The sequence below is a fragment of the Phaenicophaeus curvirostris genome, chromosome 1 (assembly GCF_032191515.1).
Source record: "Phaenicophaeus curvirostris isolate KB17595 chromosome 1, BPBGC_Pcur_1.0, whole genome shotgun sequence".
NCBI classification, from domain to species: Eukaryota; Metazoa; Chordata; class Aves; order Cuculiformes; family Cuculidae; genus Phaenicophaeus; species Phaenicophaeus curvirostris.
Genome location: NC_091392.1, coordinates 25,657,469 through 25,678,679, shown reverse-complemented (window position 1 = coordinate 25,678,679; position 21,211 = coordinate 25,657,469). Strand labels below are relative to the sequence as shown.

At 38.1% G+C, this 21,211-nt stretch overlaps 1 protein-coding gene across 1 annotated transcript in view; it reads left to right on the top strand.

The window, feature by feature from the left end:
• The window catches only part of CFTR (CF transmembrane conductance regulator), an 87,771-nt gene that overhangs the window by 33,263 nt on the left and 33,297 nt on the right, over nucleotides 1-21,211 (top strand). The window contains exons 11-16 of the mRNA XM_069850973.1: nucleotides 1,717-1,908; nucleotides 11,264-11,358; nucleotides 14,911-14,997; nucleotides 15,861-16,593; nucleotides 17,708-17,836; nucleotides 20,020-20,057. Coding sequence (XP_069707074.1) covers nucleotides 1,717-1,908; nucleotides 11,264-11,358; nucleotides 14,911-14,997; nucleotides 15,861-16,593; nucleotides 17,708-17,836; nucleotides 20,020-20,057 — 1,274 coding nt within the window. The remainder of the gene's footprint in view (nucleotides 1-1,716; nucleotides 1,909-11,263; nucleotides 11,359-14,910; nucleotides 14,998-15,860; nucleotides 16,594-17,707; nucleotides 17,837-20,019; nucleotides 20,058-21,211) is intronic.

Here is a 21,211-nt window from a genome sequence, read left to right as displayed (position 1 = left end):
TCTCTTCTCCAAGCTGAAAAAGCCCAACTCTCTCAGCCTGTCTTCGTATGGGAGGTCAATAGCAAAGGACCCATCAATTCAACACGATCAAGGCTTCTATATTTTTCTCCAGTAATGGTACCAATAGGAAAGAGCAAGAGACTTGGGACATGAGATTGTCCTCAAGCTGATATGTTGAGCTGTATTTTAATGTGATATTTCTGAATTAACAGAATTGTTATGTTGCTGATCATTTCAGATGGCTGTTGCTAAAGTTGATAGTTGTAATACAACTAAAAAGTGCTGAAGGGCTTAGGTTTATCTCCTTTATTCAGCTACTTAGGAAACTGGGGAAAATTCAGATCTCACTGAGCAGTTTATGTGAGTATACACACAACAAATTTGCACTTCTCAGTGCAATAAAGGTAAAAAGATAAAAGGCTTATGATATTATCTGGAAGGTTTAAAAAATTAAGATTTAGCACCACCATCACTTCTGAAAAATAAAAGTTTCTTCTTCCCTTACACCTTTTTAATTTAAAGATTCCTTCATGTTGCTTGAGGCTGTTACTTTAAAGTCCAGGAACTGTCAGGCATGTGAAACAGACTGCGCGCTTATTTTATCTATAACAGGTATGAAGCCAGACAACAGCTCTTCAACGCTGCTTCAATATTAGACAGGATTTTTTTGTATTTGTGGATTTGGGTTTTTTTTCTATTTATGTTGTATGGCACAAGATACAGTAGTTTAACATCCAGTGTGAAAAACATACTAAGTGACTGTCCTGTGCAAGATGAGAAACTTCTAACTCAGCATTTGGGAAGATTCAGATTCTGAAATAATGGAAAGAATCTGGTGAGACTCCCCCTGCTTATTGTACAGCTTGTTAAATGATCTCTGAGCTTGACAACATGAAACTGTGACTTAAGACAGATTTTAGATCTTTGGCTGTTACGTCCCAACTTTGTTGACTATTTATTAGTGATAAGAACACCACTGGAATGGCTCTGTAACATATTTTTCCTTGTATTTCTCAATTCTATTCTTTGATCTAGTAGCCAGTGATGTGTGACAAGGTTACTACAAGCTACTGATTAACTTTCAAATTGTAACATGTCAGTACTGAAATTGCAATCCGTTCTTTTATGAAGGGAAATAGTAAATAAACTTAGGTCATGTATTCACGTAAATGAGTTAACAGTTACAGAGGAAAATTCAGATCACACTGAGCAGTTTGTGAGTAATTGTATACACATGCACAAAGAAATTGCATTTTTCAAGGCAATGCAGATAAAAGGCTTATGAACACTAGTAAAGTTGTAAACATGAATTGTGTTGTACAAAGAACAAACAAAATAGTCACTGATAATGTTAAAAATCAAAAAATAACCTACATAGTCACTAATACCTTACGTCTGCATGTGTATCACAGATACATTTTTACCTTGTAAAATTACTGGAAGTTTAGTTAAAATTACATACTTCTGCAGCAGCATGCTTTTTAAACACATTTTTTCTTGTTCATTGACTGATGTTTCTCATTTTCAGAGGCTTTTTAGAACCATACGTATCATGAAAATCTCCACTAATTGCAGCTTACACTGGCTTATAGGGACATTCTTTACAAGATGAATGTACTATTTAAGTGACTTAGCAGAATGACTTTCTTTTTGTTTAACTTCTCATACGATTGTGTAGATCTCTGATATATTAACCAAGTGTTAATGATTTTTCAGACTTCCCTTCTGATGTTGATAATGGGAGAATTGGAGCCTTCGCAGGGTAAAATTAAACACAGTGGAAGGATATCTTTTTCACCTCAAGTATCCTGGATCATGCCCGGAACAATAAAAGAAAACATAATTTTTGGTGTTTCCTATGATGAATACCGATATAAGAGCGTCATCAAAGCCTGCCAACTAGAAGAGGTGAGTCATCCAGGACTTTTTAAGAGCTGTGGCCTGAACCAAGTAAAAAAAAACCAAAGAAAAAGTCAGGGAGTAGAGCTTTAATTAAGCAAGACATTTCTGAGATTTAAGGAGCTCAGCCTGTCATCCCAATTCTGTGGAACTGCAATTCAGCCTGTTGCTAGCTCCTTGGGAGACACAGGGATGGTGCTGGTTCTGGTAGTTTACACAACGGAAGCTAAATAATCTGGCTCAGGTATTGCAAGGTGTTGGACTTACCAGCCTTGCTAGTTAAAAATCTGGGTAAACATATTAATGTGAAAGGAATTATGTAAAAGGTATTATTCCTACAGATTCTTTTCCATGTTTCTTTCCCATAAAGAAGATTCTCCTTACAGTCTTTGAAACTGACCTTTTTCCTCCTTTGTTTTGCACCTCAGAAAGGGTTCCAGGGATAATTCGAACTCTGTGCCAGAAACCTGAATTATTTAGAGGAAAATCATGACTGAAGTTGGGTTTTTCTGTGTGCACATTGAAAAATCTCACACTTACTGCAGATTTGATATTTGTGTGATGTGTAGCCCACAATTAGTCTAACGATGTGGAAATGTCCTTGTGTATGTTTGATGTTGCCAGAGGGTAATGTAGGAAAAGATATCTTTTTATATTGCAAGGTACAAAAGGATCCAGCATTTTTGGCTTTTTCACCCTTTTTGCTGTGCCTTAAATCACTGGATTCCTTAACATTACTGGAAAGCACTGAGACTATGAGCAGCAGAAGAATTTTAATTTGTTTATTGATTGATTGATTTAATGAGCTCATATAAGTTTATGGTAATTTATGATAGAACACTAAAACGGGACATCGTTTAGTCTGAAGAGTTCAGGTAGTACTTCCTTTACTTGTATACTCAGCTTAAGAGATTTCTGCCTTCCGCTTCTTATTCTTGCCTTGCTGCAATTCTCCTACCCTTCATTTGTGCCTGGTCATGATGTTGTACTGTGAAACAGAAGATGAAGATTGAAAAGAAACTTGTTATGATATATTGGAGAACCAATGTAAGCACTCTTCCAGGATAATTTAAGAGTATTTGTGTGGTGCACAGTACATTAGGATCTGAGTCTGGACTGGGTTTTCCAGGCTTGATTAGTGTGTACAAATCTCTCAAGTATCCTTTTTCCCTCATGCAGCCGTAACTGTTGTCTCACCCAACGCCGATCACATTGGTGCCTGACTGATGGTCAGACAGCAGATCATGTCATGCAGTTGTGTGAGACCATGGGTGGAAAGAACATGTTTTAGTGGTGCTTCTTGGGGTGTAGTCCCGCTTGATGGCACATGCAGCAGCACTATAGCGTCATAGGTTTCACTCAGGGCTCTTGGTCTTCACAGCTCTGCTGTGTAGCATTCTCTGGCACGTGGGGCAAGGAACACCCCAGTGCAACCCTGTATGAGTGGATGAGGTCTGAGTTGTTGGAAGGATGCACAATGACAGACAGTTATGTGTTGGAGGATTAGCGAGGGAAATCTGGCAGGTCTAAATGCTGCTGCTTGCTATAATTTCAGGATGATATTGTATGGATATGTAATACTGAAGAAGCATGAGAAGGGTTCTCAAATGCATCTTGTTGTATCAGTAAAAAAAAAAGGAAAAAATAATTCCTAAGGTACTTTTGAAACTTCTGCTTTGAACAGTTTATGTGCTTATTTTTATTGTAGTGTAGCCAGCTTTATGTGTGTTAGATTATTCAGATCTTGTTCATAATTACATTTCTTGATTATATTTTTCCTTTGAGGGTTACTGAGGCATCAGGTGAGGTAAGATTATGTTTTATAGTGTGGTTCTAATTATGGGAGTTCGGAAAATGGCAGAGGTTAGTTAAGAGGAGAAAAGTGAAAGGTGATAGAACAACAGAAAAACTGCTCTGGAGTTGAGATGAAGAGATTGTAACTAAAAGGTACCTTTGCATTCTTGATACCCTGCAGAAACAGCCTTAGTGACAAAGATTATTTTTGAAAGCCCAGCACAAACTAAATATGGCTAAAATGAGATATAAGCAGTGCATAGACATTGTCCTTACTGTTGCATGATGCTACACTTTAGAGAGCACCAATACATTTAAATTCTGTGATACATTCTGGGAAGTGTCATGGTGAAAAAAGTTTTACAGAAAAGCATAGGAAAAGGGCTGCTTGTTACTTCTCCTCTGTTGTCTTGGTGTTTTTTACTTTTTCTTTTTTTTTTTACTTAAGAAATAACAAATACTCTAGCAAGCAAGGAAGGCAGGTCTTCTAGAATGAAGGACATGGTTTGCGAATATAGAAGTGAAGACTTTCAGCCTCAAGATCAAACCATGCTAGCACAGATCATTAGTCCTTACCACCTGTCCTTTATTCAGTGTTTTTTTTAAAATAAATTGTTTGAATGGGTGTAATTTTGGGTGTGCAGATATTGTCACAAATCTATTGCCTGTAAGATCTTCTATTGGCATGCTAGGAGAGTGAGAAGCCGAGATATAATTGGTATGGATTCTGAACTCTTTTCTTTTCTAAAGTTACAGTCCCCATAGACAAGGCTTAGAGGTACTTGAAAAATAAGGTAAGATGGATTGTTGCTGCTTCGGCTTATGCTGGTTTTTTTGGGGTATTTTTGGTTTTTTTTTTTGACGAGGTGTTTTGCCCTTTTTGTCAAGTATTTTTCATCACATTCATGATAAAAATCAATTAGCAAGAGAAGGTAAGCTTTTGCCTAGCACTTCCAATTAATGACTAAGTATGAAAAAATTTAACACTGAGAAACTATCCTGCATAATTCACTGATTTTTATTCTCATTGCTGAATAGGAAATGCCACCGGGGGATGTGAAATGAATGAGTTTATGTGTCTATGGAACATTCCTACTAAATTTGAAGTCATTCCTCAAGAGTAGCTTCCTTGGTGATTGAAAGGTTCTATTAACATTACAGCAGGGGTAACATGAATATAAATGTGAATTTGTAGGAGTAGCCAGTTGGCTGCTGATGTAATGAAAAATGGGGAAGAAATGTGGCTTGATTTTCAGATGTTAAAGTTGAAAGAGTAGATTTAGTAGCCTACTATATGGAGGGGGTGTGGATTTTTGTTTGTTTTTAGCACTTGCTAAGTTAAAAAGGTAAAGCCTTTGGACAGCTGAAATAGGAAACTTCTCATCTAAATGCTGTTAATATTGAACAACATCATCTTAAGAGAATGTGTTCCTCTAGTCAAGAATGCAGAAGCAGGCCCATTGTAGTTATTCTTGATAAAATATAAACAAGCATTGTATCCCATTTGAAGGGGTACAGTAATTTGCTAGTTTTGAAACCATACTTCTATAACTTCCGCTCTTACCTTTTTGAAAGGTAAGGTACTTTTCCACCTAGTTAGTTAATTTGATCCTTCAATAGTTGCCTAAGAGGCCATAAACACATAATGGCAAACTACTTTTACGAGATTACCACTCTTAAAGTAAATGCATGTTCTGATTTGAGAGCCACCAGCTGCTCATGAATATAATGGTTAACATAGCATGCAAACAGAGGAAGTGTTTCCATGCAAAATCAAATAATATAATTGCACTAGAGAAATCTGTGGCCAGATCCAGTGTTTTTTTTGGAGCTGGTTTTACAGGGAGCGCAGCAGATTTATTTTCATCTAAAAATTTGTATTATAGAGAGAATAACTAGAGAAAGAGGCAATCAGTATGCCAAGTGCTGGTTAGTGTTCCTGTATGTTCAGTGTCTCCTTGCAAAGGATGGCACCTGTTGCTGGGTGTTAAATTCACTGCAACGTCACGGATGCCCTGAAACAGAAGCACGTATTCTTGCATCCCACTGTACTGCTCCAGCCATCAGTATTGGGTTGGTTGGGGTTTTGTTGGTTGGTTTGGGTTTTTCTCAGCAGATAAGTTAATAGGTAGGAATTGAGAGTTATTATGTAAGGTTTACTTAGAGAGAGAGTGAAATACTCTGTGCCCTGGTTTTGTGCCTGTTGCTCACAAGGGATATTGACACATTGCAAAGTGTGTGAAAGAGAGGAACAATAAGAATTCTAGTCTGGAACTTGAGTGCTTTGTAGCAGGCAGTTTTCTACGAGAGGATATTAAGAGGTAGCTTGGTTACCTAATCAGGTGCATGTCTACAGTGTGGACTGTGTGAGAGCAAGTTACTTAGCCTTTCTTCATCGCTGGGGAGATGAACAGGCATGTCAAGGTGAAGTTTGTCTTATCTGAATATAAACACCTAAAATAGCATAAGTGCCTCTTTCAGGCAAAAAGTCCGCCTAATATGTGAAATCTTCCCTTCAACTGTTAAATCTGAAACATGCGAGCCCAAAAGCTGGCTACCTTTAGACTTTTTCCATCTTCCACTGCTGTGATCCACTGGCTCAAGCAAACACCACTAACTGAAATTCTTGTCTGTGGTCCAAAATCACAGGCAGTTCAGCTGTGAAGCCGCTGACACAGTGAGTTTCTGGGGGGAACTGGAGGTGGATAGGCTAGCACAGTTTCTTCATAGCACAGGGAGGCATCTCAATTAGAGAAAAAATTACACTTGAACTCCCAAATGCACCGACTGCAAGAAATTTATTAGTGAACAAGTAAAGATGTTAACAGAGGCCTTCTACTATGTTCTGTGTCGGTATCGTTTAGTTAAAAACCTGTTTCAGTCAAGACAGCTCTCCCCGCCCATTTCCCTGTCTTAGGTAAGGGCTCTGGACTGATTACCTTGGATGTTGTCCTATCTTCTCTGTCACTGCTGGAATCATATTTAATTCCCTTACCCTGCGTTTAACCTACCCACACACAGAATACCAACTACTTCATCTTTCAAAAATCTGCTCTGTGGGAATATTTCACTATAAAGAAAGCGAGTTTTGCCAGCGCTCATGTCAGTTTTGGGTGAGCCTGACACTCTTGCGAAAATAAAGCTTATGCTTTTGGATTGACTCCTTCATAAATGGTTCAGCTGTAATCTGAGAAAATAAAAAAAAACCCCTAAGTAAAATCAATTTGGAAAAAAAATAATTTGAAGTACTGGTTTTCTGGCTTTGGTCCCATGAAAATGAGAACTTGAGTATGTTCAAGCTGGTTACCTGAAAGCCAAGATATTAGCAATCGCTGAAAATTCTACAAATTTTATAAATTAACAGATATGTTAACTGCTAAGTATGAATTTGAAACACAGGACTTGATTTCAAAACTTTAAAATGTCATATTTTGCCGTGTAGTTCATATCTGTCTTACTTTTCTGAAAATCAGGACAAACTGAAACTTATACTTTCTGCAAAATTACATTTCAAATTCTTTACCTAAAGATTTTTAGTAGTCACTTAATTAAAATCTGGAGGTTTGTTTCAGGTCCATTTCTACCCCATTAGTATCTTAGAATTGAATATGATTGCTTGGGAGTACAGAAATTATCTATTTAGTGAAAGAGCAGGTAAAAATAAATTTTCCAGTCATAACAAAGGACAAATAGCATGGAACAGTCTTGCAGCTCCTGCTCAAAACCCTTGATACTGCTTTTGCTTTGCTTGTATTGAGCTTTGTTAGGCACTTTATACAATAAAGGCCTCAGTATTTTTCTTATAATTAATTGCAAGTAGTTGATACTACAGAAAGGGAATTGCTAAGTGTGTCAGAGGCAGCTTCTCTAAAACACAGAGAAAGAAGGCGGTGACAGAGGGGGTACTTTGTTAGGTGAGAAGGAGGTAGCAATGTGGAAGGGGGGGATTTTTTGGGAGCTGTGAAAATAAACATGGGGAATGGTAATGGCAGTGAAGAAAAGGAAGGGATAGAGATGATAAAGAAACTGAGACTGCAGAAAAAAAACCAGAAGTGAAATAGAGGAAAGTGCTAGTGAAGGTGAGAAATGAAGAGTGCAGACTGCTGCTCTGTTCCATCAGTTTCATGATTGCTTTTTGTCTTTTTTGAGGGAAGACAGAAGAGTGAAGATAGAAAACCACATTAAGGATATAATTAAGGAAAAAAGAGAGTCCCTATAAGTTAAATACATAGGTTCTGTCACTAGACCTGCTTGAGTCATTTGAGTAGCCTCAGATATATAAAGCAACTATTTGCTGAAAGGCATGGTTTTTAGTAGCTATTTTCTGTCGTACTTTATTATCTTAATGGTTGCTAATGGTTTATCAAATTATTTTGATAACAAAAAATCTGTACAGAAAAACTTTGAGTGTGAAGTCCATTCTGAGATTTCCTGTTTTTGTATGAGACCGTATTTCCTCTTCATCCTGAAAGGAGGTATTACCTTAAACTATCTCGGCTATGTTCTTCCATACCAAGCCCAAAGGCATTATAAGGTCACTCCTTTGCTGCTGAGGTAGATGAATTTAACATTTACAATGTTAAAAATGCAAACAGATATTAACAGAGGTGCATTCTTCTTGGGTGTGCAACTTGAGATTTGTTAGCTCCTGATATTAGAAGCACTCAGTAAAGTAATTAATGTCTGTGGCAACTGTGGCACATTTCTTCTTTGAATAGTTGCCAATAGGTTTCTCAAGCATTTAGAAATAGATACATTAAAGAAAATGCAGTGGATGCTTCATTAATATGCTGGGTTTTGTGCTGTTTAGCATCATTACGTTAGGTTTGTCCCTGGCTTGATTTTACTTCCTGCATAAAATGACAGCAAGGATGTGTTTGGACCAGCCCTATGTACTTTTTTACAATAGGTAATGCCTGTTCCAACAAATAGCATTGTGTGTCTATTGGACTTCATTGCTCTGTTTATGCCTTTGAAAGAAATTACTAAATATTTTTTAATTATTGTAATTACAGCCTGAAAAGTTCTTTGTCTGTTCCATGCCATATATTATCCTGAGGTGAAGGGTAGAATAGAACATAAGGGGAACTCATTAAAAGTCTGATTAAAATTCCATGTTGACACACCTGCAAAGAAATATGAAATCCCACCATCATTTAAAACAATGGGAGCCCTGAAATTAATTTCAGTAGGACTAGGATTTTACTCTTTGTGCAGGGGAAGACACACCAGGCCCAGTTCTTCACCTGAGCTTTTTTGGAAGAAGAAGTAGAGTCAAGTAACAGCAATGGCTCTAGCACCATTTTAGGCAGCAGTACTGGTAGAAATGGGAAACAGTTGAAATCTGCTTAGATATTTATATACCTGACCATGCAAATCCTAATGTTCAGGTGAAGATACTGGGTAACTGTCAAAGTTACAGATGAGTAACATAACTCTGACATGCATAGTGACAACGCAAGTAATTGGAGCAAGTTGTCTCAAATAAATGCCAGAAAAGATTTTATGCCAGAATTTTGCATGTTTTCTCTAAATAATTCACGACCTTTAGGAAGATGATTTTGTCACATTCAGGAAATCTTCCTTTAAAAATGTTGCTGGCACTATTTTTCACATCTCTTTCTGCAAATATCTGTGCTGTTGCATTAGTACCAGGGATTTGCTTGTGTGGCTCTCCTTTTATGTGGTGGCTCTCCTTTTACAAGAGGGAAATAACTAGTTAACACGTGAAGAATTTAAAAATCACCTGCAATAGCTTTTCCATACACAAGAGCATCTTGATTTTAAGGTCAGTATCCTCTAAGTCAGGAAGCAAGCGCTATTATCAAATTAAAGAGTTGGGAGAATCTCCCATTTCCTGATGGACCAGGCAGTCAGTTTCTAATCCTTCAGCGGCTGGACCTTTCATCTGTCACTGATCCAGGGCTGAACAGCATTGTTCACTCTTTTCCTGAGGTCAGGCCAATTTACAGAGGAGGAAGAAGGAAACATTTATCTGGAAGGATTTTTATTTATTTATTTATTCTGCAAAACCCCAGAGACTTGGAGTGCCAAAAAACTACCCAACAGAGAGCCATCAAAATCACAGCAGAGTTGATCAAAGCTGGATTATACTATCTGACTTTGTATGAAATGCAAAATTCTAGAGAGCGGATTAATTTAAAATCCTGGGTTGCATTGTCCTGGAAGTGCTTCGTGTGTCTTCCAGTCTTTTTCCCAGAAGCCACAGGATTTCTATGGGTGCTGCAGAGTGCATGCAGACAGTTCAGCTCCTGCGTGCTCCTCGGCTGCCTGGGAGAGGAGAGACCCCAAAACAGGCTCTGTCTTCCAGGGCACTGCCTAAAGCCTGCTTCCAGTAGCTCTCCTTCTGAGGTATTTGGCTTGCCGCTTCCCCGCTCCAGAAGTTGGTCTGAAAGGAAAATCTTTGTAAGCTATGAGAACACTGGAGCTGATTTTGTCAGATATCAGATGCCTTGGTCAGCTTCTTTGGCTTTGGAGGATCCTTGCCCTGGGAGCAGGAGTGTGTGCACACAGGCAGTGGGAGCGATGCTCCGGTGCTGGTGAGTGGGGAGCGCAGGCACTGGGAGCTTCTGAACTGCTTGGGGCCTCCAGCTTGGTGCATGGCAGGCTCTGCTGGAGTCAGCTGCTGGAAACCTAGGCTCCCTGGGGCACAGGAAGGTTATCTAGCCTGTGTTTCTTGGAGAAGTCCCCTGAAACTATCACAACCACAATGATAGTGGTGTTACCGCATTGGCTTAGGGACACAGGCCAGTTAAGGCTTGAAGCAGAATTAATATTCTTGGTTAGAGCAATTGTAAAAGTACAAAACCTAGGCATCCTTCAGGCACACAGGCTATTCTCCATGTTTCTACTTCCATGAACTATTGTGGTTTGCATGGATCCTCTGTCTGCATCCTCGGTTTTGGTGCTAAATACTCTTCTTGAGAGAATGCCTCTGCCATTTGAGCATGAGGATGTCCTTTCCTCCTTTTTCTGTCTCACTGAGAGTGAAATGGTATTTTCTGTTTTTATCACTGGCTAAAGATTGGTTTTTAGCATAGTAATGAGTTGTAACTTAGAGTCCAAGCTGTGGAACTTGGCTCCCAAACCTTTTGCAAACCTTAAACATTCCTGGCTTTCCTGGCCAGGAATGAAGTATACATTTTTCTGGGTTTTGAAGATCTCAGATCCAGAGTTTGCTTCTTGCTCTCTCTAACTTCAGTGGCAAGTGCATTTATCCTTGTTATCTGACAGAAAACTTGAATCGTTAAGGCCTTGGATTGCTATTGTTTGAAGGTACTTTCCTTGCTTTTATGGAGATCTAGCACTTAAGGCAAATATTGAGTGTAGCTTGTGATTCCTCTCTGCAGTAGAATGTTTTCTGTTATCACTATTTCTGACTATGTAATCAAATGAAAGAATAAAACTCTGGAACCTTTTTGGGGTTTTTGTACAACTTCTGTGTAACCTACCTGTACACTGCTGTTCACTATGCTTCCATCCATTTTGTAGCTTCAGTTTCTTGGATATGGAAGTACCTGTCTGATTCTTAAAAAATTTTTTTTAACAGGACATTTCCAAGTTTCCAGACAAAGATTATACAGTGCTGGGTGAAGGTGGGATCATTCTGAGTGGAGGCCAGAGAGCACGAATCTCACTAGCGAGGTGAGTATTTTGCTCTCTAAGTAGTGTACTGTTTCGTGTCTAAGCAAAACATTGTTACTAAGTGCTTAGATGTATGTGGACCAAATTCTGCTAAATAAATATCATCCAGTTGTTTCAGAAACTAGATTTTGCTCTCTGAGTTTTGCTATGTGGTTGTATTTTTTATACCCCTGCATATTTATTTATTGAATTTTGAAAGTGTGATGTCAGTTGTATGCTGTGGTTAGCTGAAGATGAATCTTTCCCTTCCTGAGGCAAGATACCATTTGGAGATTCCGACCTTCAAATGTAGCTTTCTTAGTACCAAAGAAAACCATACAAAGATACAAGTAAGAAATACTCCAGGATCTTTCCCTGCTATGACTTCTAGAAAACAATTTATATATTGATTAATGACATACTCCCTGTCTGCAGGTAACAAAAATGAAAACAAAAAATTCCACATTCCAAAAAGAATTGCTCATAGTTTTGGTCTTTGTCTGGTATAAAGAAAAAGTGGAAAGCAGAGGCTAATTAGCACCTATGATGAATGGTTTGGGCTTGTCTGTTTGACCTTCCAACATTAGTAAGTAAGTTTGAAGGTCTACAGAAAAATAACATAGCGTTTGTCTTATAAATTAACTGTGTGCTTCAGCAGAATCGCTTAGCTATCACCAGAAATCCAGTAATGATATCTCTAATGTGTAAATGGCCCCATTTATTTCTATGCCAAGTACAAATTGTGCTGGTTCGCATGCTCATAAATGCTGGGTAGAAGTAAAATCCGATTATGGCAGTCCATGCTTCCATCCCATGAAAGATGTACGTGTCTATGTGAGGCTGAAATATGGGTTCATTAAAATATACAGGCTTTCTAGCAGATTTGTGGAAGGGATGGCTCTGTTTTATGTGGTAAGGTGAGAGTGGAAGGGAGGAGCAGGAAAAACTTTCAGAGCAAAAAACCCCAGTCAACAAAACCCACTTAGATTTTCATTTAAGATGCAATGTTTGTGTGAAGTATTTCCCACATTCTATTAATAATCACGTCTGTCACTTTTCAGATGGTCACAGCTCATTTACTGGAGGATTACAGAATTGATATATCTATTTTCAACTGTATAATCATTATTTTTAAAACAATTAAATACCCCAAACACAGTGGGGTATCTGCTTTACATTTTGTTTGGGCTCCAGTCTAAGCTCAGTATACAGGATGGCGGGCAGTTATTTAGATGTGGGTTGTAAATGAAGCTCAGAGAAAGCTAGAGGAGAAAATTTAAGACTACAGCCCTGGGTTTTATCCATCTGCACTGGCAATCAGCTTGACATTATTTGCTTGAACTGGCTGCACACATGAGTCTGGTGTACTCTGTGCAAAGTCACGTGAAATGAGAATCCTTGATGGAAGTGCCATCAGCCAGCCGTCACGAGAAGCAGATGGAGATTGCCCGAGTCCATCTTTCTTACAGAGCACTGTCAGTGCCTGCAGCTGCAGCTGAGGGAAAGAAAAGAACAAGGGGAAAAACAGTGCATGCCCTGAGTCTGAGCTAGCTTACTGGCCTGGTACCCTAAAGCCAGTCATGTATAGCTAATAAGCCCAACATCCAAGTTATAGCAATAACTTGAGTGCTACCATTATTCCAGGAAAAATCTTGCAAACTTTTTGCTGATGAAAGTGCCAAGAATAGCGTGAACTTTTTGTTGTTGTGCAGCCAATATATCATAATGTATGGTCAGTGAAATCCATTGTGACAGAGGATTTTTCAACAGTGTTACTTTGTTTATTAACATAATATACTATTATTCAGCGTTTTTTCTCCTGGTAGTTAAATACTTTCACATTGTTTAACATAATGATTTTAAAACTCATTTTTAGAGTACTTTAAAAAGTAAGAAGTCGGCTTTCCAGATTTTCTTTACTAATTACATCTTGATTTCTATCACCTCATGATTTTCATCCTCACAGATGAAGACAAGAGGCCTTTTTTTAACTTCTATTGAAACCGATTTAAAAAAAAACCCAACCTCTTAGCCACAAGTTTAGGTCCCAGTGAGCCATGTCCAGGCACATACAGGTTAAAGTCCTAATACTACAAATAGCTTTTCATATCCTGAACTTGAAATACTGTCTAGTCCCATTTCAAGTAATGCTTGCAAGATTGTGGCAAGTGATTGTGTCACTGATACACTTGTTTTCGCTCACCGAGTATTTTGAAGTACTTCCAAAACTAAGAGCTGAGACCTAAGTCTTTTCACACATTTATTTACACAGAATCATAGAATCGTTTAGGTTAGAAAACCTTGATGATCATCAAGTCTGACTGTTAACCTAACACTGCCAATTTCACCACTAAATCATAGAATCATAGAATCATAGAATAACCAGGTTGGAAGAGACCCACCGGATCATCGAGTCCAACCATTCCTGTCAAACACTAAACCATGCCCCTTAGCACCTCGTCCACCCGTGCCTTAAACCCCTCCAGGGAAGGTGACTCAACCACCTCCCTGGGCAGCCTGTTCCAGTGCCCAATGACCCTTTCTGTGAAGAATTTTTTCCTAATGTCCAGCCTAAACATCCCCTGGCGGAGCTTGAGGCCATTCCCTCTTGTCCTGTCCCCTGTCACTTGGGAGAAGAGGCCAGCACCCTCCTCTCCACAACGTCCTTTCAGGCAGTTGTAGAGAGCAATGAGGTCTCCCCTGAGCCTCCTCTTCTCCAGGCTAAACAACCCCAGCTCTCTCAGCCGCTCCTCATAAGACCTGCTCTCCAGCGCCTTCACCAGCTTCGTTGCTCTTCTCTGGACTCGCTCCAGAGCCTCAACATCCTTCTTGTGGTGAGGGGCCCAGAACTGAACACAGTACTCGAGGAGCGGTCTCACCAGTGCCGAGTACAGAGGGAGAATAACCTCCCTGGACCTGCTGGTCACGCCGTTTCTGGTACAAGCCAAGATGCCATTGGCCTTCTTGGCCCCCTGGGCACACTGCTGGCTCATGTTCAGTCGGCTGTAAACCAACACCCCCAGGTCCTTCTCCTCCAGGCAGCACCATATTTACACATCTTTTAAATATATCTTGAGGAAAGTATTCTAGTAGAAGTTCTGTTGATAAAAATGTAAGAGAATGATAGCAATAACCTAACAGTTAAGCACAAGTTTACTGTTTTCATTACCAAAGTTTTTGCTCAATTATTCCCAGAGGCACTGATAGACATTAGAGTAGGTACTGCATTCCCATTTAAATAGCCATTGTAGACTGGTGGGGCCTGTGAGATTCAAGCTGTAAACAGATCTTTAGAGCATCCTGTGTAAAAGGCAGCCCTATAGCTTCCTTTGATTGCGCAGAAGTTAATGCAAAACTGAGTTAGTTTGTAACATGGTCTGCAGCAAGGAAAGGCTTTATTGAAAGGTGTCTAAGAAGCACATTTAACATTGAACTCCAGCTCTACATGGATGCTGTTGAAAAGTATCAATTACAAGTTTTCAAGACAAAGCTGTAAAGGCATTATTTTGAAATTATATTTATATAAATTTATAAGACTTGTGAAATCTAATGTTATTTGTTTTCTCTGTTCAGAGCAGTGTACAAAGATGCTGATTTGTATCTCCTAGATTCTCCTTTTGGACATTTAGACATTTTTACGGAAAAAGAGATATTTGAAAGGTAACCTGTGTTTGGATAGATTGTATTTAAGAATCCCACTAAGCAGCACAAAGTAAAAACAAGGGCAGAATTTTAGTAACAGGTCAAATACTGAAGTAATACAAATTATACCTTTTGAGTGTGTTTAGGGATTCTCATGAGTAATCATTTTGTATTAGCAGTAGGACAGTATTCTGTGCTGGAAACAAGCCTGAACCACGTGTGAGCATTACTGCTCCCTCTTCCATCTCAATGGCTTGAGCCTGCTATAGTTTGTTACTCCGAGACTGCATGGCTTTATATTTGGCATGTCTGTGTACTGGAAAAACTTAAATTTTAAAACACTTACCTGCTTTGTAAGTATAAGTTTTTACAAAAAAGCTCTATTTTGTCTTTTCTAATCACTGAAAAACTGGTCATCTAGAAGTGCCCACTGACCAAGACATTGGCAGCAGGTTGGCCGAAGACAGAGAACAGTGGTGTAGCACAAAACAGTAAGGATACACACTGCCATCCATTAGCTTTTCAGTCACCATAAGCTTGAAGTTTTGCAATTGAGCTAATAATTTTAAGCTAGGTAGCAAAAGATCTAAGTAACCCTAGGATGAAAAAAAAAATTTCATTTTCATGTTGAACTGTGCTATTTGGTTTGACTTGAAAATGATTAAATTTTCCCCCTGTTTTTGGTTCCTGAGATAAAGTACTCACCCTTTACACATTTGAGCATTACCATCTCCTTTGTAGTTTGAGGGAGCATCCAAGACTGCTCATACTGGGAGGGTGGGAGGAGCAGATAAAAGCAAATAGATAGAAAGTGAAAGGGATAAAAGCAACATTTAATTATGAAGAAAATCGCTAATTTTTAACGCTTTCATCTTTTATAGCTGTGTGTGCAAGTTGATGGCAAATAAAACTAGGATCTTGGTTACTTCAAAACTGGAACATTTAAAGATTGCTGACAAAATATTAATTTTACATGAAGGAAGCTGCTATTTCTATGGAACATTTTCTGAACTTCAGGGTCAACGACCAGACTTCAGCTCAGAGCTGATGGGATTTGATTCTTTCGATCAATTCAGTGCAGAGAGAAGAAATTCAATTCTAACTGAAGCTCTCCGACGATTTTCCATTGAAGGAGAAGTCATGGGATCACGGAATGAAATAAAGAAGCAATCTTTTAAGCAAACATCAGATTTTAATGACAAAAGGAAGAACTCCATTATTATTAATCCTCTTAATGCAAATAGGAAATTCTCAGTAGCGCAGAAGAATGGGATGCAGGTCAATGGGATCGAAGATGGCCACAGTGACCCACCAGAAAGGAAGCTGTCGCTGGTACCTGACTTTGAACAGGGAGATGTAGGTCTGCTTCGGAGTAACATGCTAAGCACTGACCACATGCTGCAGGGTCGGAGGAGGCAATCTGTGTTAAACCTGATGACAGGCACCTCTGCGCACTATGGATCGAGCTTTTCCAAAAAGGGAAGTACAACATTTCGGAAAATGTCTGTGGTGCCTCAGACAAACCTGTCTTCTGAGATGGATATCTACACCAGGCGCTTGTCTCGAGACAGTGTCTTAGATATAACTGATGAAATCAGTGAAGAGGATTTGAAGGTGTGTGTTGATTTACATTCATCTTGGTTTTTCATATGGTGGTACTTCAGTGCGGTATACTCCTTATATCTTTTTCTACCTATGTCATTTTGTATACAGTACTTCTCTGTGGAATATCTTTTTGGAATATGTTAATTTTTTAAACTCAAATATAGTGTTGGAATCATTGAAATCCATAAGAAATTATTTTGCCTGTTTTTTATAGCTTTGGAATGCTATCTGTAGAGGATTTCAATACGGAATTTTAATCTCCTTCACTTTAATCTACCTTTAATATTCTTTGAAGTAAAGTGAAGATTGGAACCGTAGCATGAAAAAAACATTTTAGAACATTAATGTAAAGATTGACATTTGAAACATTAAGTCTTATGGAAAAAAAATACATAGGAAGTACTAGCACAGTTTTTAAAACTGGAATTCAATCAAATTTGACAGATTTGTCAGACTGTTCTGATACAGATAATGAATGGAGAAGTAAACCAGATTTTACTCTGTTTTTATGTATGTGCTGGCAGTTACGCAATTAAGGTTGAGTTTTACACCAAGAACTGGACCAAAATTCCATTTTTTCTGATAACTATCAACTGGTCATGATGAACAACTTTCATTTTCAAAACTGACAGTAGATTTTTCACAGGATAGGAAGATTTTCTGAAGTAGTTTCCTAGGTGGAAATTATGTCTACAAGAAATATTTAAACTCATAATGTGCTGAAGCATTGCCCATTTTTAATTTTGCTTTATTGATCTCAGCAGAAAAAGACCCAAACTTCAGAGTGTTTACAAATTTACTCTAACAGCACAGTAATAATCTCTATTGAAAGAAAATAGCTATTGATTAACTGTTTTCATGGTTCTATTAGTGCCGGACAAATCCTGGTTGTTTCTTTCGATGTTGTCTGAAAATCTCAAATCATCTCTAAACTATGCTGCTATATCAAAGATGATTCAACCAGTCAGTGCTTTACTCTCCAGCCGTTATCAGCCAACTGGAATGCTGCAGTTCTGTTATTTGGAGTGAGTTAGCAGGAAGAATGATAGCATTCACCTGACAGAAATTCTCATATGTAGATATCATTATCATTCTGACTATAGCCTTATGAATTTTTTGACAGGAATGCTTTACTGATGATGCTGATAGCATGGGTACTGTTACCACATGGAATACCTATTTCAGATATGTTACCATCCACAGAAACTTGATCTTTGTTCTAATTCTGTGTGTGACTGTTTTCCTGCTGGAGGTAAGAAACTCTGCTTGATGTCATGTTACTACTAATGTTGTTTGTTCAAACTGTTGTTTGTGACAGAAGGATAAATGGATAAAACATCAAAACTTTAGCTTATGTATGTATCACTTATTGGCAACTGCTGTTTAATGATACTGCAATTGTATTTCTACTGTTTAGATGAGCATTTCTCACCAAAGATATTGATTAGTACATGGCAGCAGAAGACTCACCTTCTCACATTATCTTTTTTTTCTTTTTGCTGCGTGGTACCGTAAATAAGAATTGTTGCTCTGTGCAGATCTCTTGTTCACAGGTGAATAATCTTCCATTTTGCATTAAAGGTAGCTTTGCTGAGCTTTGGGGGGCTAAGAACAATCATTTGTAGATTTTTTTTTCCTTTTGATGAGCACATATATAAATTCTGGAGAATTGCTTAAAAAAAAGAATTAGTAGCTTTGCTCCTAGTGAAAGAAGAGTGGTGGGTAAGGCACAGAGCTGAATACCTGTGGCGGCATTTAAGGATAAATATGATTTTCCTGCAGTTGGCAGAGAAGACTTTTTCCAAGTACAGTGGAAAATGCTGTCAGAAAAAGTGCTGAAGAACATCTGTCTGATCATGCAAGTCTGACTGGTTTTATTGCCTACTTTTTGTCTTGCCTCACAGTTTAGAATAGAATTTTAGCACATGTACAGGATTTCATAGTGTACTTTTATGCAATCAATATCCTAAATCAACTGTTTTTTTCTGAGGGAGAGAACACATTCCAGAGGAAAGACTGAGAGACTAATGACACTGTATTCATGTGTCAACTTACTAAGCATGGTGCCAATTTCTCTTGGCTTTTTTCAACATGTACTGAAAGGAGAGCAGACTCTATTAGGAATATGAGACTAGTTTCTAGCTGATTGTATCAGTGAAAGGTTTTTAGCAGCTCTGTGGTGGTGTTCACACTTCTGGTATCAAGAAACCTGGAGAAGGTTGTGATTGATGGTATCCTGAATTTACACTAAAGTTATGTTGCAGGTGATCTAAATTAATTGTTTTGGACCAGGAATAAAGCCTGGAGCTTAAATCTAGTTTGACATCCCAAATTTCTAAACTACCTCCAGAAGCAAGACAGTATTTAGATGTGTAGCTGTTCTTACCATGTAGGTTTGATGTGCGTGGCTGTTGAAAATGGCTGTGTAAACTTACAACAGCAAAGCTGAATTTGAGTTGTAGGAGGAAAGGGAGGAGATTTTGGCTTTGAGATATATCAGATTTATCCCCCTGTATTTAGCATACGTTTTTAATCTTGATTACTAATTTTTACTTTTAAATTAGACTAAAACCTTTTTAAATAATTCAGAAGCTTCGTCCTCTAATTGAAGAACGAATCTTTTGGTGAAGAATGTATCCATCTAAGTTAAACTTTCCCTTGTGACTATTGCTTAGGTAAAAGCTTATTGATAAATTAATGGGCTGGAAGATATTCATATGTAGCACAGACTAGGTAACCTTTACCAAACCTTTGTGCATGACATGAAATACCACGCCAAGTGCTTATGTGGCTTGTGCTAACAGTTTATACCCATCTGACCTTAGACAATGAAGAGAGGCTGGTGATGAACTTCCAAGTGCTGAACTGAGAAAGTAGTGACAAGTAAATTGAAAGTGGAGTTTTGACACCCTTCAGAGCTGAATAGGATGGAATTAAACATTTTAAAAATCCTAATATAGATTATTTGGAGAGTTATGTAGAATTAGCAGCCAAGCTGTCTCGGGCAAATAGATACATTAAATATAGATATCTGCTAGCAAGAACAACAATGCAGAAATAACAGTGTTAGAAGCTTGATATTCGTATTTGAATAGCTGCCTTTGAAGATATTGAGAGACTTACACTTTTAGGACCATCAAGAAATATTAATCTTTAAAAGTTAAAATATGTTAAAACAGAGTGAATGTTCCTTGTCATTAGGAATACATTAGCAAGCCTTTGTTGCTAGTAAGGTAAAAAACAATAAAAGACTATTTAGGCACGTGAGAGCCTGATTGTAATACAAATCTCAATGTAGCTTTCTTGGTGGGATGCACTAAATGGTTTCAGTGGAAGGTGGATCAGATATTACAAGGTTTTTGCTTCAGGGAAGTTTGACTTCCATCTGTTTATAATATGACAAGACAAAAAATTGACTGTTTTCTTTGGTCACAGGTAGCTGCTTCTCTTGCTGGATTGTGGTTTCTTAAGAAGTAAGTACTAATGATCGTTTCTTGAGAGATTGGGATCTCCTTTATATTCATTTTTGCTATAAATAATTAATAAATTCTGCCAGAAGTCTATATGTGTAGGCAATAACTTATATCCAATAAAGTGGTTCATAGATGGATGATCTAAATACCTCATGTAGGTGGTATCTTAAGCTGGTCTTTTAAGTGCTAACAATGAAATGGTTTGTGCCTTGTTATTAAGCACATAACAATGCATGCAAGACTTTTCCTGGGTCAGCTCACTCGAGAGATGTATGGACTTGATTATCCTGAGTACTCTGTGGTTCACTGCAATCTTTCAGAGGTGCCAGGTGAGACATTTACTTAGGAACATTTAAGGGAGCAGTTTCTACAAGCCCCTGTTTGTATGGTTTCCTGTGCTCACCTGTGAAAAATTCACAGATGTTATGGAGTCAGGCAAATGAAGATTAAAACATACTGAACAGTGATATGGCTTTTCCTGGGTTTATGCTTTGGATTCCTGTTTTTGTCCTGCAGTGTTAAGTCTGTATGTTTAAGCACAGAAAGCACATGGTAACTTAGGTCTGGTCTGGAGGAAGAGAGTTTTATGTTTATGTCCTGCTTTTGATTTTTATCCTACACCCAAAGCATTTTAATTCCCTAGTAATTCACTTTTCCCAACACCTAAACGATTTATTTTTTTTTTGCTAGAAGAAACGGATGTGTTTTCCTTGATTAGGCTAGGTTCATCAGTGATTAAACAAGCAGTAGATTTGCAAGACGCTACTAGAGCAGAGCATTTTCACGGTAGTTAGGAAAAAAACTGTTGAAGAGGTCGTAGTTATACACCAGTGGCTTAATTTCCGTCTTGGTAAAAACCCTTCATTGCACAATTGCAGAAATTTCAATAAATGCTGATAGGTGCCTGATTCACCAAAGGCATCTGAGGAGCCATTTATTGCCTTGATCTCTGAAAACACAGACACAGATGCAGACACACACACTAACTTTGCTGTAGTGTCACATGAGGTAGTTCCTAGTTCACATTTCATACATACAGGACAATATTTTGAAAACAACTGGAAATATATATAACTAACCATTAATAATTTTAAAATAAATTAAGATTGCTGTACGATTTGTTTAGTGCAGAAAATAAGAGACAAAAAAAAGCA